This window comes from Lycorma delicatula, chromosome 11 (genome assembly GCF_047948215.1).
Source record: "Lycorma delicatula isolate Av1 chromosome 11, ASM4794821v1, whole genome shotgun sequence".
Lineage (NCBI taxonomy): Eukaryota > Metazoa > Arthropoda > Insecta > Hemiptera > Fulgoridae > Lycorma > Lycorma delicatula.
The window spans coordinates 20,799,052-20,811,594 of NC_134465.1; the positions used below are offsets into that span (position 1 = coordinate 20,799,052).

The 12,543-nt window shown below is 30.7% G+C and overlaps 1 protein-coding gene across 1 annotated transcript in view; it reads right to left on the bottom strand.

The window, feature by feature from the left end:
* The window catches only part of LOC142332477 (uncharacterized), a 145,418-nt gene that overhangs the window by 98,766 nt on the left and 34,109 nt on the right, over positions 1–12,543 (bottom strand). The window contains exons 7-8 of the mRNA XM_075378927.1: positions 8,450–8,592; positions 3,966–4,122 (exon numbers count right to left, since the gene is read on the bottom strand). Of these exons, the coding sequence (XP_075235042.1) occupies positions 3,966–4,122; positions 8,450–8,592 (300 nt within the window). The remainder of the gene's footprint in view (positions 1–3,965; positions 4,123–8,449; positions 8,593–12,543) is intronic.

Consider the following 12,543-nt stretch of genomic DNA (forward strand, 5'->3'; position numbering starts at 1 on the left):
TTGTTTCAGAATAGGATTTTAAAACCAACCTCAAACTAAACTTTGTAAAAGTTTCCACGATCTAGTTCTTTACTTCATCAATTACACCATAGCAGTACGCATGCAGTTTTAACGTGTTTGTAGCCCTGAAATTTGTAGCTACTGAAAGTCTAATCTTTGAGGACAACTTTTTAAGAGCCTTACAGATTTAATATATTAAAAATAATATTGGGAACTGCAGACTGGAGAAATTTCAAATAAATTTATTTCATAGATGTTACTTTTAAACATATAGAATAAGTCTCTGAAACAAAAACATGCTTATCCTTAGAGTGCAATGTATTTTACAAAATGTAAAGTAATGTACTGGGCGTTCAAAAAGATATTGGGGTTTTAATTTGTTATATCTCTCAGTTGAAGTATTCAGTGCCGATTTAAAGCTACAATCAAGAAGCAAAAAGAATAGGTTTCAGTTACACAGATAGATCTTTCTGCTTGACAGCACCATTAGCAAAGATGACTCCTGAACTAAAGTCTTCTGCAGTTTCCTAATTATGAATCTTTTAGTTACAATTTAACACAGAAAGTTTAAACATGATTCTCCACATGACAATGCCATTTTTTGATAGAATAATAATCAATTTGAAACAAGTGGATGACTGCATAAATGAAGAATACACGATCTCAAAGGGAATCTGAAGAAAGAGTGCTGAAAGTTCTTTTTCGCTGTATAAAAGGAGTTGCTTATTTAGATAAGCTGCGTACAGTACATGCGTCTTCCCTCAACTGGAAAATGGACCAGAGAATTTTATTTGCAACAAGATGATGACACACTTCCTAATTAGCATAACTCCTCACTACCAACCTCAGTTGAATGACAGTTTTCCCCGACCGTTGGATCAGTCTGCACGGGCCTGATGACAGAGCTTGTTTGGAGCAGCCTCCAAGTTCAACCGATACCATGTGATGATATTATCCTTTAGGCTTTTATAAAGGATCTTATGTATGTGTCTCTGCTACTTACTGATCTACTCGATTTGAGGCACAGGATCAAAGCAGCTATTACTTCCATTACTCCAGACATTCTGGTTTAAGTATAAAACAACCTCTCCTATCGGTTGGCTATGTGTTGCATTGAACACATGTAGAGCAAAAATGTAAGAATTACTCTTTTATTTTATTTATGATCCATTACTGTATGTCAAAGTTAGTCTTAACTTCTCTTAATATCACTATATTAAATAGATTTAGTACCCAATATTCTTTTTTGTACACCTGTATGGTGGTTCCATCTTCTACAGCTTATATACTGGAAACAACTACCAACAGTGTTACACTAACTACTAACACGTATAGGATTCAGTGAAAAATACCATTGCTTAAAAAAAAAAAAAAATAGAACGAAATACAAAATGACTGGAAGTACTGAAGAAATAACCAAAACCTGTGAAATGCATTAATGAGAAGAAAAACTAGGAAAATAACAATTTATTTGGTTAAGAGATCTTGGTTATCCTAGTTATTTTCTTTCAATAACTGTCTGTAACAAAATATAATCAAAACAGTGAAGGTACACTTACAATAAAAAAGTGCCCATCAATAAACGCAAAAATAAGACGCTACAACACAATTATAAAACCAGAAGCCATTTATGCACCAGAAACACTCTTCTGCCTAAACGAACACTCAAAGACAGACAGACTCCAGAAAATTAAACAAGAATTAGAAGAACGTACACCAATAAAAGGTACTAGAAAGGCGGGCAGTGGTGGATTGTGCCCAACAGTCATGTACAAAGAATTAGAAACAATCAATACCATGCGTAAGAGGAGACTAAGTTTCTTTGAACATATCATGAGGATGCAAGATTCAAGACTTCTGAAACAGCTAGTATAGTACAATCTCGACTCGAAAAACATCAAGACAGGATGCAGATGAAATGGCCGTTACACCAGAAGACGCCACTGCAGATAAAGTAAAATTGAACAAGAAAATCAAGAACAAAATCACTCATTTCCAACTCATAAGAAAAAACTCACAACGCAAACATTTTCAACACAAGAAAGGGCACAAAGATTGAAACGTATGAAAAAATATTAGGAGGACTGCAAGCCCTAAACAGTCCCATCAAAGAGACTTGGATAAGAGATTGACTTTAGTGATCCTATGCAGTCATAAAAGATAATAATAATAATATGAGCATAAAGCTAAAATTAGATTTTAATTACCGTTAAAAAAACATTTAAAAATTTTTCAAAATGCAAAATATGAAGTACAATACGAGGTGCGACAATAAAGTAACGAGACTGATTTTTCTTTGCAGGATGTGGCAACCCTGCAGCTTGCGTAGGCACATCATCTTTGACCTTGGTCTATAAGCTACTTCTAGTCCAAGCGGCACATTGATGCAACTGCTCAGTTGTGAGTTGTGCTGTAATAAGTGAACACCTGTTTGTGTCTCTCGTCACAGAAATGAAACCGCAAAATATTGCGCGACGGTATGCCATTTCTTTTTGCGTTAAATCGAGTGAAAACGCGACGACAACTTATGGTAAGCTTCAGAAGGCTTTTGGAGAGGAGATTATGTCAAGAGCTCAAGTTTTTCAGTGGCATAAAATTTTTAGTGAAGGCAGAACAAATGTTGACCGCAGTGGACGACCATCAACCTCACGGACAGATGTCAACTTGACCAGGGTGCGTGAAATCATACGATCTGATCGAAGATTATCCGTGAAAATGATTGCAGAAAAACTCAACATCGATTGAGAAACGGTTCGTCTAATATTAACTGAAGATCTTGGTATGAGAAAGATTTGTGCAAAAATGGTCCCCAAAAATCTCACAACAGTGAGAAACATGGAAAAATGTGGCAGCCGATCTGTTACAGCAAACGGAAATCAATCAAGATTTGTTGAGCCGTGTTATCACTGGTGATGAAAGTTGGTTTTTTCAATACGATCCAGAGACAAAACGCCAAAGTTCGCAATGGTGACCAAAGGTATCACCCAGACCAAAAAAAGCTCGCATGTCAAAGTCAAAAGTGAAATGCATGCTTGTGTGCTTCTTCGATTCCAAGGGAATTGTTCATAAAGAGTGGGTGCCTCCTGGACAAACAGTTAACCAATATTTCTACAAAGAAATTTTAGAAAGACTTCGTTAACGAGTTCTTCGTGTCCGTGCCAACATTGCTGATAATTGGATTCTGCATCACGATAATACGCCATCCCATACTGCTCTGTCAGTACAGCAATTTTTAACCTCAAAACAAATTTCAATACTACCACAGCCACCTTATTCACCAGATATCGCTCTGTGCGACTTTTTTCTATTTCCAAGAGTCAAAATGGCTGTCAAGGGACACCATTTTCAAACAACACAAGATGTCCAAAAAGCTGTGATGAGGGTCTTGGAAGATATTACAGAAGATGAGTTCCAGAAATGTTACCATCGAGTTCCAGAAATGTTACCATCAATGGCAGAAGCACTGGAATAAGTGTGTGCAATCAGAGGGGGAACTACTTTGAAGGAGACAATACTAAACATGACTAAAACAGTAAGCAACATTTTTTTCACATCAGTCTCATTACTTTATTGTCGCACCTCGTAGACCCTAATTTATTAAATATTAAACAGTCTATACAATAAAATTATTCTGTACTCCTATTCATAAATGAAGTAGCCCTAATGGATCATTATGAGGAATGATGACTACTTGAAGGTAATAAATAAATTGCGTTTAAAAAATGTTAATCTAAAGTTTACCTCTATGCATATTATAATATAATTTTAAGAATTGACTGTTTCAGCCTTATTGTAAGATCCATTATAATACATAAAAAGTAGGATTTGACATGATATCTGATTTCAGGTAACGTGGTATCTGTGGTAGTTCTTGGAATGTACTATCTATAAATAATATTGATATATTGTAAACAGAAGACAGTCATTGTTTGAATAAAAAAATAAATAATTGTTTTAATACTTACCATGTACTTCTGTTTCATTAATTATCGCTAACACTTTATCATTAACATAAAAATTTACATCTTTACTCCAAAGAAAATCCAAATGATTAAAAAGATGGAAATTCACTCTAAATATGCCAAATAAATTTGGAAGAAGTTGAGCCAATCTTTTAACATCCTGTTAAAAAAAAGTTTAAATTTGTTTAATACTCGACCTAAAATGATTAATACTTGATAAAAATATTTTATATTAACTTTTTATGAACTCAATCAAACTAAACACCACCAAAAGCTTAAAATATATAATGCAACCTCACAATAGTATTAAAAAACTTTCATTTAATTAGATGAATGTTTAAACATTTAAATAGCATTAAAAATTAAGAAGAAAACATCAGTCTCCTTTTAGTCCTTTGGCTATTCAAGTAATCATTAGTAGATACAAAAGATTTGAAAAGGAGTAAGGTGTGTTTTAATATGTATTTTAATAAAAATTTTAATATGTTCTACTGCTAGGATTGCTTTACCAAAAATTATTCATTAATTATTATATAAAAACACTTTTTGTTATTACACTGTAGATAGTTTACAGTATTTTCTAAACAATGATTCTGATTTAAAATTCTCACACACCTATTCCAATGGACTCAGCCATTCTTCTTTAATTTTTACATTTTCTGATTGTTGCATCTGAGACTGTTACATAATTAGTAATGCATGGGTACTGGAAATGTAATTAATGGAAGCTAGATTAATAGATTTCATAATGTACATTTGATAATTTTATTTCAAATGATATTTAATTAAATGAAGAAAAGGTAATAACACAAGTGTTGCTGTTTTTTTTTTACGTACATAAAAGATTTTGCGTAATTTTAGTATCATTTACGTGTAATTTATCTGTTATAAAAAATTGAAAACTGAAAACTAAAAGTCTTTTTATTTATTCACCCTACAATTCCATTCCTAATATTGTTTATTACTATTTACTTTCAATTTAGATTTTTGTTATATGAGAGTGTTGATTCTCATTATCCTAGATCAGTGTTTCTTAACCTAGGGATCTCAACTCCCGTGGTGGTCATGGTGATATGAATAAGGGATCATGAAATTAGCCTACAACTTTACACAAACAATAATGAAATTTTATGAGAAAAAAATAAATTTTTATAAACATTTTGCTCACATTTATAAGTACACATCTAAAGAAAATAAATTAATGACACGGTTGCATTTGTTTTTCATTTAAAAGTTTCTCCATACGAAGATCTGTGTTAGAAATACACAAAGCAAATTGTTTTCAAGTGATAAAAGAAGATTCCTATATTTAGTTTTTAGCGCAACCATAGACTAAAACCCTTTTCACAGAGGTAAGATGTGGCAAAAGGGATTAATATTTTCATTGTTTCTGTGACTAAATTTCCATATTCACTTTGACGAGCAAGCCAAAATTAAATCTTAAGATGTGAAATGTAGTTGTAACATTTTATCGGCAGACATTTCAATGAGCTGGTTGTGAATCTTAAACAGTAACTTAGCAGCTGTAACAATGTTTTCACTAAATGGATTCAGAATCCATCTCTTCGAGAAATAGTTTTTATCTTCCAGGAAATAAACCACCAATCGAATTTTTAGCTCACGCAAACGCATCTTCATGCTGTCCAAACTGTGGAGAATCTTCTTCATACAAATTTTTTTCAATATAATCAAAAGTGAGTGGAGACATCAAAATTTTTGCTTTGAAAGCGATTAATCCAGATATCACATTTCTTAATGAAGGCAGAACTTTGCCTGTCATTAATAAAATGTTTTTATCGTGTCCTTGTATATTCAAATTCAAGTCATTTAAATTTGAAAACACATCAGCTGAGTAAGCCAACAGCAAAACATACTCATTATTCTGTAAAAACATTGAGTATGGCATTTGTTTATCTTGGAATAATATTATTAATTCATCTTGTAATTCCAATTATCAGGTTAATACTTTTCCCTGCAATAAACATCTGACTTTTGTAAAGGAAAAGAAGAGATTTTTTCTTTTCACCCATTTATAATCACATAGTTTAGCGTACAATCTATTTTGAAATGGTTGAATTTTAATAAAATTAACCATTTTTCTACAGCTTTACAAAGAATTTAATTGAGATTTCCAGTATATATTTTGTGGCAAGAGCACATCTGTGAAGGTAGCACTGCGTCCATTCCATCCTTGGTATAAGATGATCTTTTAATTTTGTTCAGTAATCCGCTATTCTTTCCTGTTATTTCCTTTGCACCATCACTACATACTGGAATATATTTTGTCCAATCTATGTTTTAGTTTTTAGTACCATCATAAAACCATTAAAAGACAATGTCCTGTTGCACGACCAGCAAAACTGCTGTATACCGTGTAAATTGCTCACGTTTGTACACTTCACACATGCATGTCACACCTGTCACTATCAATGCAGCTAAATAGTTATAACTAGGTTTCACTGGGTTGGGATTGGGGGAGTTAATATAAAGTTGGAGGAGTAAATATTTATTATATATTTTTTTTACTTTTTGGGGGTCGTGGAACTTCTTTTTTTTCTATTCTCCTGTTTAGCCTCCGGTAATTACCATTCAGATATTATCTCAGAGGATGAATGAGGATGATATGTATGAGTGTAAATGAAGTCTTGTACAGTCTTGGTTCGGCCATTCCTGAGACGTGTGGTTAATTAAAACCCAACCACCAATGAACACCGGTATTCATGATCTAGTATTCAAATCCGTACAAAAATAATTGACTTTAATAGGACTTGAACGCTGGAACTCTCGACTTCCAAATCAGCTGATTTGGGAAGACACATTCACCACTAAACCAACCCGGTGGTTGGGAGTTGTGGAGCTAAAAAGGTTGAAGATCACTTCCCTAGATAATCAAGATTCTATTTTACATCACAATTTTACAGATGCATATTTCTGATTTTTTTTTTTTAACTTTTCACTACATTCTACTAGTTAATTATTTCAATTCTTTGATAAGAAAAACAAAAGTTTTTGTTATTTTTTTGTAATTTTAACTGTTTTTTTTTTTTTACAAAAAAAAAAAATGTTAAGTTTTGCTTTTATTCTACAAGAAGTATTCCATAGATGACAACTGAACTAACTCTTCAGTAAATCTCACTATTTACTCTTAAATTCTTATAGAATTTCCTTTCCTTTGCAAAAATTATATATAATAGGATAACTTTAAATTCATTTTACTGATAAAATTTTTATTTTCTTTACTTTTGTTATGGTAAATTGCACATGATGGTGCATGAGATATCGAGTAAATATACTAAAATACATTGTATACCAATTTTTCCCCCTTTTTTCTTGGATTGGATAGAGAAGATTTGGTGGATTTTTGTATTAACAAACAAAAGGGAATGAAAATTTTTAACTCGCTATAAAGAGATATGAAAATTTGTAATATTTCAAATATTATTTTAATGAAGTGAATAAAAATGCTACTCGTTTGTATAGAACTTTTTTTTTTGTAAGTAATATAACAATCACATTCAGATATTTTTAATAAAAATGAATTAATAAGTATTTTATATAAAAATTTACTACAATAATGGTTACTGTAAATTCGTAAAATAAGGATTTACACATTTTTTACAATTTTTATTAAACATAATCAGGAGATGTGTTAAATTACAAAATAACACATTAAATTAATTTTATTAATTTAATGACTATCATTAAATTAATAAAAATATCACATAAGATTTTATCACAGGAATGACTTTATACTGTTTCGGTGTATCATCAGCTAGACATTAAAAAAATATATACAGGTACGTACAATCATACACAAGATCTCTTATCCCTTTGAGAAAAAGGATGACAAATAAGTCATGGCTTACCTAGGAAGGTAAAACTTCTGAGGACAGAAGTTTTCTTAGTTATTTTTTCAGCAGCATACCTTAGTATTATAAATTTAATGGAATATGCCACTGTGACATAATTTATAAATGTCACCTGAGCCTATTAATAATAGCACAATTAATTGGTGGAGCAAATGTACATTTGTTGGTGATATAAATACTCGTATATGTATGCTCAATATTACTATATGGTAACGCAAGTTGAATGGAATAATTACAATTTGATGACAAACTTCAGACCTGAAGTGTAACAATTTAAAACAGGTTGCTATGTTGTCACACAGTTATATAGTTATAATTAGTACAGTACACTTACAATTGTGTAAAGAAAGAAATGTTTTTTTTTCAAAAACTGTTTTAAAAGATGTTATGTTTTTTTTTATTTAACATTGTTAAGTACCACACAACCTGTAGACAAGTATATTGAATGATGAACAACATCTTAATAGCTGTTACTATATACATAAAATAATTTATGCTTTTTTAATATACAATTTTGTTATTATATGGCTGAGAGCATAAAATACATAAATTAATTCAAACCTATAAATTACAAAATACTGACAAAAATTAAAATGATTTACAATAAATATCTCTTACCAATGGATCAGCCAAATAATCATTATCACCATAATATAAACACATAGGAACGGTTACTTGAGAAAGATTGTAATTTGGAGGTTCTGCACTATTATACTTAATTTCATTACCTTCTGACCCATAATCAAACTGTCTGAATTTATCTGAAAAAAAAATTTTAAAACACAGTAAATAAAAACTCCACTGCAATATATATTTTTTAATAATGTTCAGAAAAAAATGTCTGAAGCTGAAGCCCCTATTAATTATGTATTTCTATCAATCAAAGAGATACAGGAACTGGTTTTTCTTTTAAAACCAATAAACTGGATTTTCAAATTTTATTTTATGAAAGTTATTTAATAAAAACTTTGAGTTGTTAGCTGGAAGATATACTGACTTAATGGAAAATTTAATTTATCACGACTTAAGCCTAATTGTTCCATTATACCTGAAATATTTCATAAAGTAGAATCTTAGAAAACAAAGATGTTGAATAAGGAAAAATGTAAAAAAATTATTGGTAATTGCATTCTGCTTGGCAAGACAAGTTGCAGAAAACTACTTGTTTGATATAAAATCTGATTTATATTTTTAGCAAGAATAGAAGGCTTGATTTCACCTGATAGGCATCTCAGTAACTAGTTTAGGTTTCTTACAATCCTTGGAAATAGGAACAAAGTCGCCAGATAATCCCAGCAACAGAATTATTACTTCAATGATTTGTAATAAAAAAGTAGCCGTCGTTCTGGTTACTAAAATGTTCTAGCATAAGAAAGGGTCACTCTGTGAGATACACAAAGAAGAAAAAGTGGAGATTTAAGGAATGGATAAAGATAGAAGAAAGAGAAGATCAACCCACAGAGAAACTGTCTCTGTTTAGAATAGTTTACAGTCTTGTTCAGACCCTACAACCACATATTCTTAGACTTATTCTACAGGGCAGGTGAAAACAATGGACAAAGAAGAAATCTTTGGTTAGGGATTATCTTCCATAATTCAGAAGGTTAAATATTATTAATTTTAACCCTCTTAAAAAGCTATTGTTTCATTAATAATTAATTACTTCTAAAAATTAACTGTAATGATCATAAAGCAATTGATGTACAAGTAAAGAATATGACTTAAAACAGAATTTGATTATTATCAGGAGCTAACAGTATAAAAAACAGAGCTCATTTTAGTATACCTATTAGCTGATTTACCTCTAGTTTAATTTAAATTATGTAAATAAACTTTTTTCTTGAACTTATCGAACCAGTCTTCACTCATTTTAAACCCAAAAATATCACCAGCAATTCAGCCTAAATTCAAACTTCCAAAACAACAAACGTTTTACATATACGTCATATATGTTACATATATCTCCTTTTTAGAATTTATTTCAAGATTATTGTTTGTGTTTAATCCCTCACATTCTTAAGGTATAAAAAACATTAACAGAAAGAATAACATGTAAAACTACGACTTACAACAAAAATTACAGTTTAATTTAGGAAATCTGAATAGTAATTATAAACAACTGAAAATGTTTAGAAACTCCCCGGTAAAAAATCACACTAAATACGGAACTGGATAAATGAAATAATTAAACCGTAAATTAAACTACACAAAATTTAATACATAACCGTTGAGTACAAAGAAACAGCCAAGCCACAGACACATACACAATAAATTAAGGACCAAATTTAGAAAAGAAAAACTAAAACTCTACAATACAGTAATTGTATAATGATGACTCATGATTTATGATGTCATCATTATTAAAAAAAAATATTTAAAGCTGTACCAGTGAACTTTTCAGTTAGAAAATGTATTTACAGTACAGTATAGAAGACCATATCTGAGATAAAATCGGAATATGGAATTCTGATAAACGGTATAGGGAATTTTCAAACCTTCTGAAACATTCAATTGCTAATTAGGATTCTAATTTGGTTTTGTAATATACAATAATTATTACACACTAATACTAATTATTGCATTTCTTTACATAACATATGAAATCACAAACATTACTAAATATAACTTAAATAACTACTTAAATATAACTACTTATTTAATTAATTCATAAATTATTTATTTATATAGTTTTAATAACCAGCAAATATCACTTATCTGTACACCCCCATTTGAAAATTAGTGCTTTGCTATATTATAAAACAAATTCCTTAAACAAAATTCAGAAACAGACATTTAAATCTTTTTGGAAGGGTTTTTACCTAGGTAGTTAATTTGATGTATAATTTTTTATCCCTTGAGAGTTACATGTAGGACTTTTTTATTTATTCATTAGCGTTTATGAGATGACTATGAAAACATCTAATACTGTACAATGGAAACCATGGTCCTTCTTTGAAATAGATTAAGGCAAATGTTTCAAGATTACAAAGTTAGAATACTGGGAAAAATTCAGCTTATGAAATATGGACTAATTTGAAAATATTCTGTTTATATTCATAATGATTTTTAATATCTTTTTTAAAATAGTAGATATAATAATTACAATTATAACTTTATAATTTTATTGTAACTTGTAAGGCACAAGAATCAGAATTCATGCATAACAAATAGCTGAATGTAACAGAAATAAATTTATTTTAAATCTATAAATGCTAAATTTTAAGGCAATTCCCTAAACACAAACGATGAAACTTTTAACAAATAAATTAACATATGATCATTTCAAGAGAGCCCACTCCTATTAAGGAATAAACTCCTAAGTGTGAATAATGAATAGTTTAGTGGGAAGTGGGGAATATACAACCTACTTCTCTTTGTTACCCTGACGACTGTACAAGGTGACACAAATACCAGGAACATTTGAAATGAATAATGGCAGCCATATACTAGTGGTTGCAATTTTTTCAGAGGCAACCTTTCCACTCAAGTCATTATGGAGCAGTGAATGGTCAACAGCATGCTTTCACCGTAAATATGTTTTACAAAATCGACAATAGTTTGGAAGATGCACAGCAGCAGTTCAAAGGTTCCCATTTTTTAGGGGACATTACATTCTTATTGATAAAATTTAGCACAATATTGTAAAAATTATGATTCTAAAATTAAATCATTTTCAAAATACAAATCAAATAGTTAAGGAAATTTGGATAGACAGAAATTTACTGTGAATTTTGTTGATTTTGTGAGTAATGAGTTATTTAATAACCGAGTGAAAATATGAATATAATTTTATTGCTTGACTTAAGTTTTTGGAATGCGACAGACATTGTAAAGAAATATAGACCTGATAATTACTTCTTAAGCATGCATAAGTGGTCAGATTACAGCTGATCTAAACAATAATGTACATACTTTATTACTTAAGGAAATCTGATAAAAATCTATAATATATGAATAAATTTCACTATTGACCACAACAAATAGAAGGTGCGGCTAAAAAACTAGACTGATCAATCTACAGACAAACAGCACATGACCAAATCACATGAGATCCCCTCTCTTCATTCCTGCCATCAAGTCAACTGCAGACCTCTTAGCCAGGCCGAGGCCTTCATTCATATCAGACCTTGCATCTGCAATCTGCCGGAAAAATGTTAATTGTTTTAAAAGAGTTTTAATGTGAAATTTCTTGTGAAACTCACAAAATCCACTGCAGAAACTCATTCTTTGTTAAAAAAAAGTATACAGTGTTGAATGTTCATCATGCACTCAGGGTTTTGAGTGGTTCAAAGAGGAACGAGAAGAGATTGAAGATGGTCTTCATCCAAGATGACCTACCTTGTCAAAAATTAATGAAAACATTGAAAAAATCAGTTTTTTAATCTGAAAGGATCATTGGTTGAGTATTCGCGCAGTTGCTGAAACCATAAAAACTGACAAAGAATCTGTTCGATAGATTTTGCACAAAACTTTTAACATGAGAAAAGTGTGTTCAAAAGTAGTGCCAAAGAATCTCACATTTGAACAAAAGAAATCTTGTCTGTCAAGTCATTTTTGGCCAAGCATGGCATCCCTGTGTTGGAACATCTACCCTATTCACCGAACCTTGCTCCATGTGATTGTTCTTTTCCCCAAGGTGAAATCAGCACTGAAAGGAACAATATTTGAGAGAGTTGAAATTGTGAAAGATCATGGAACAACATGCTTTCTGA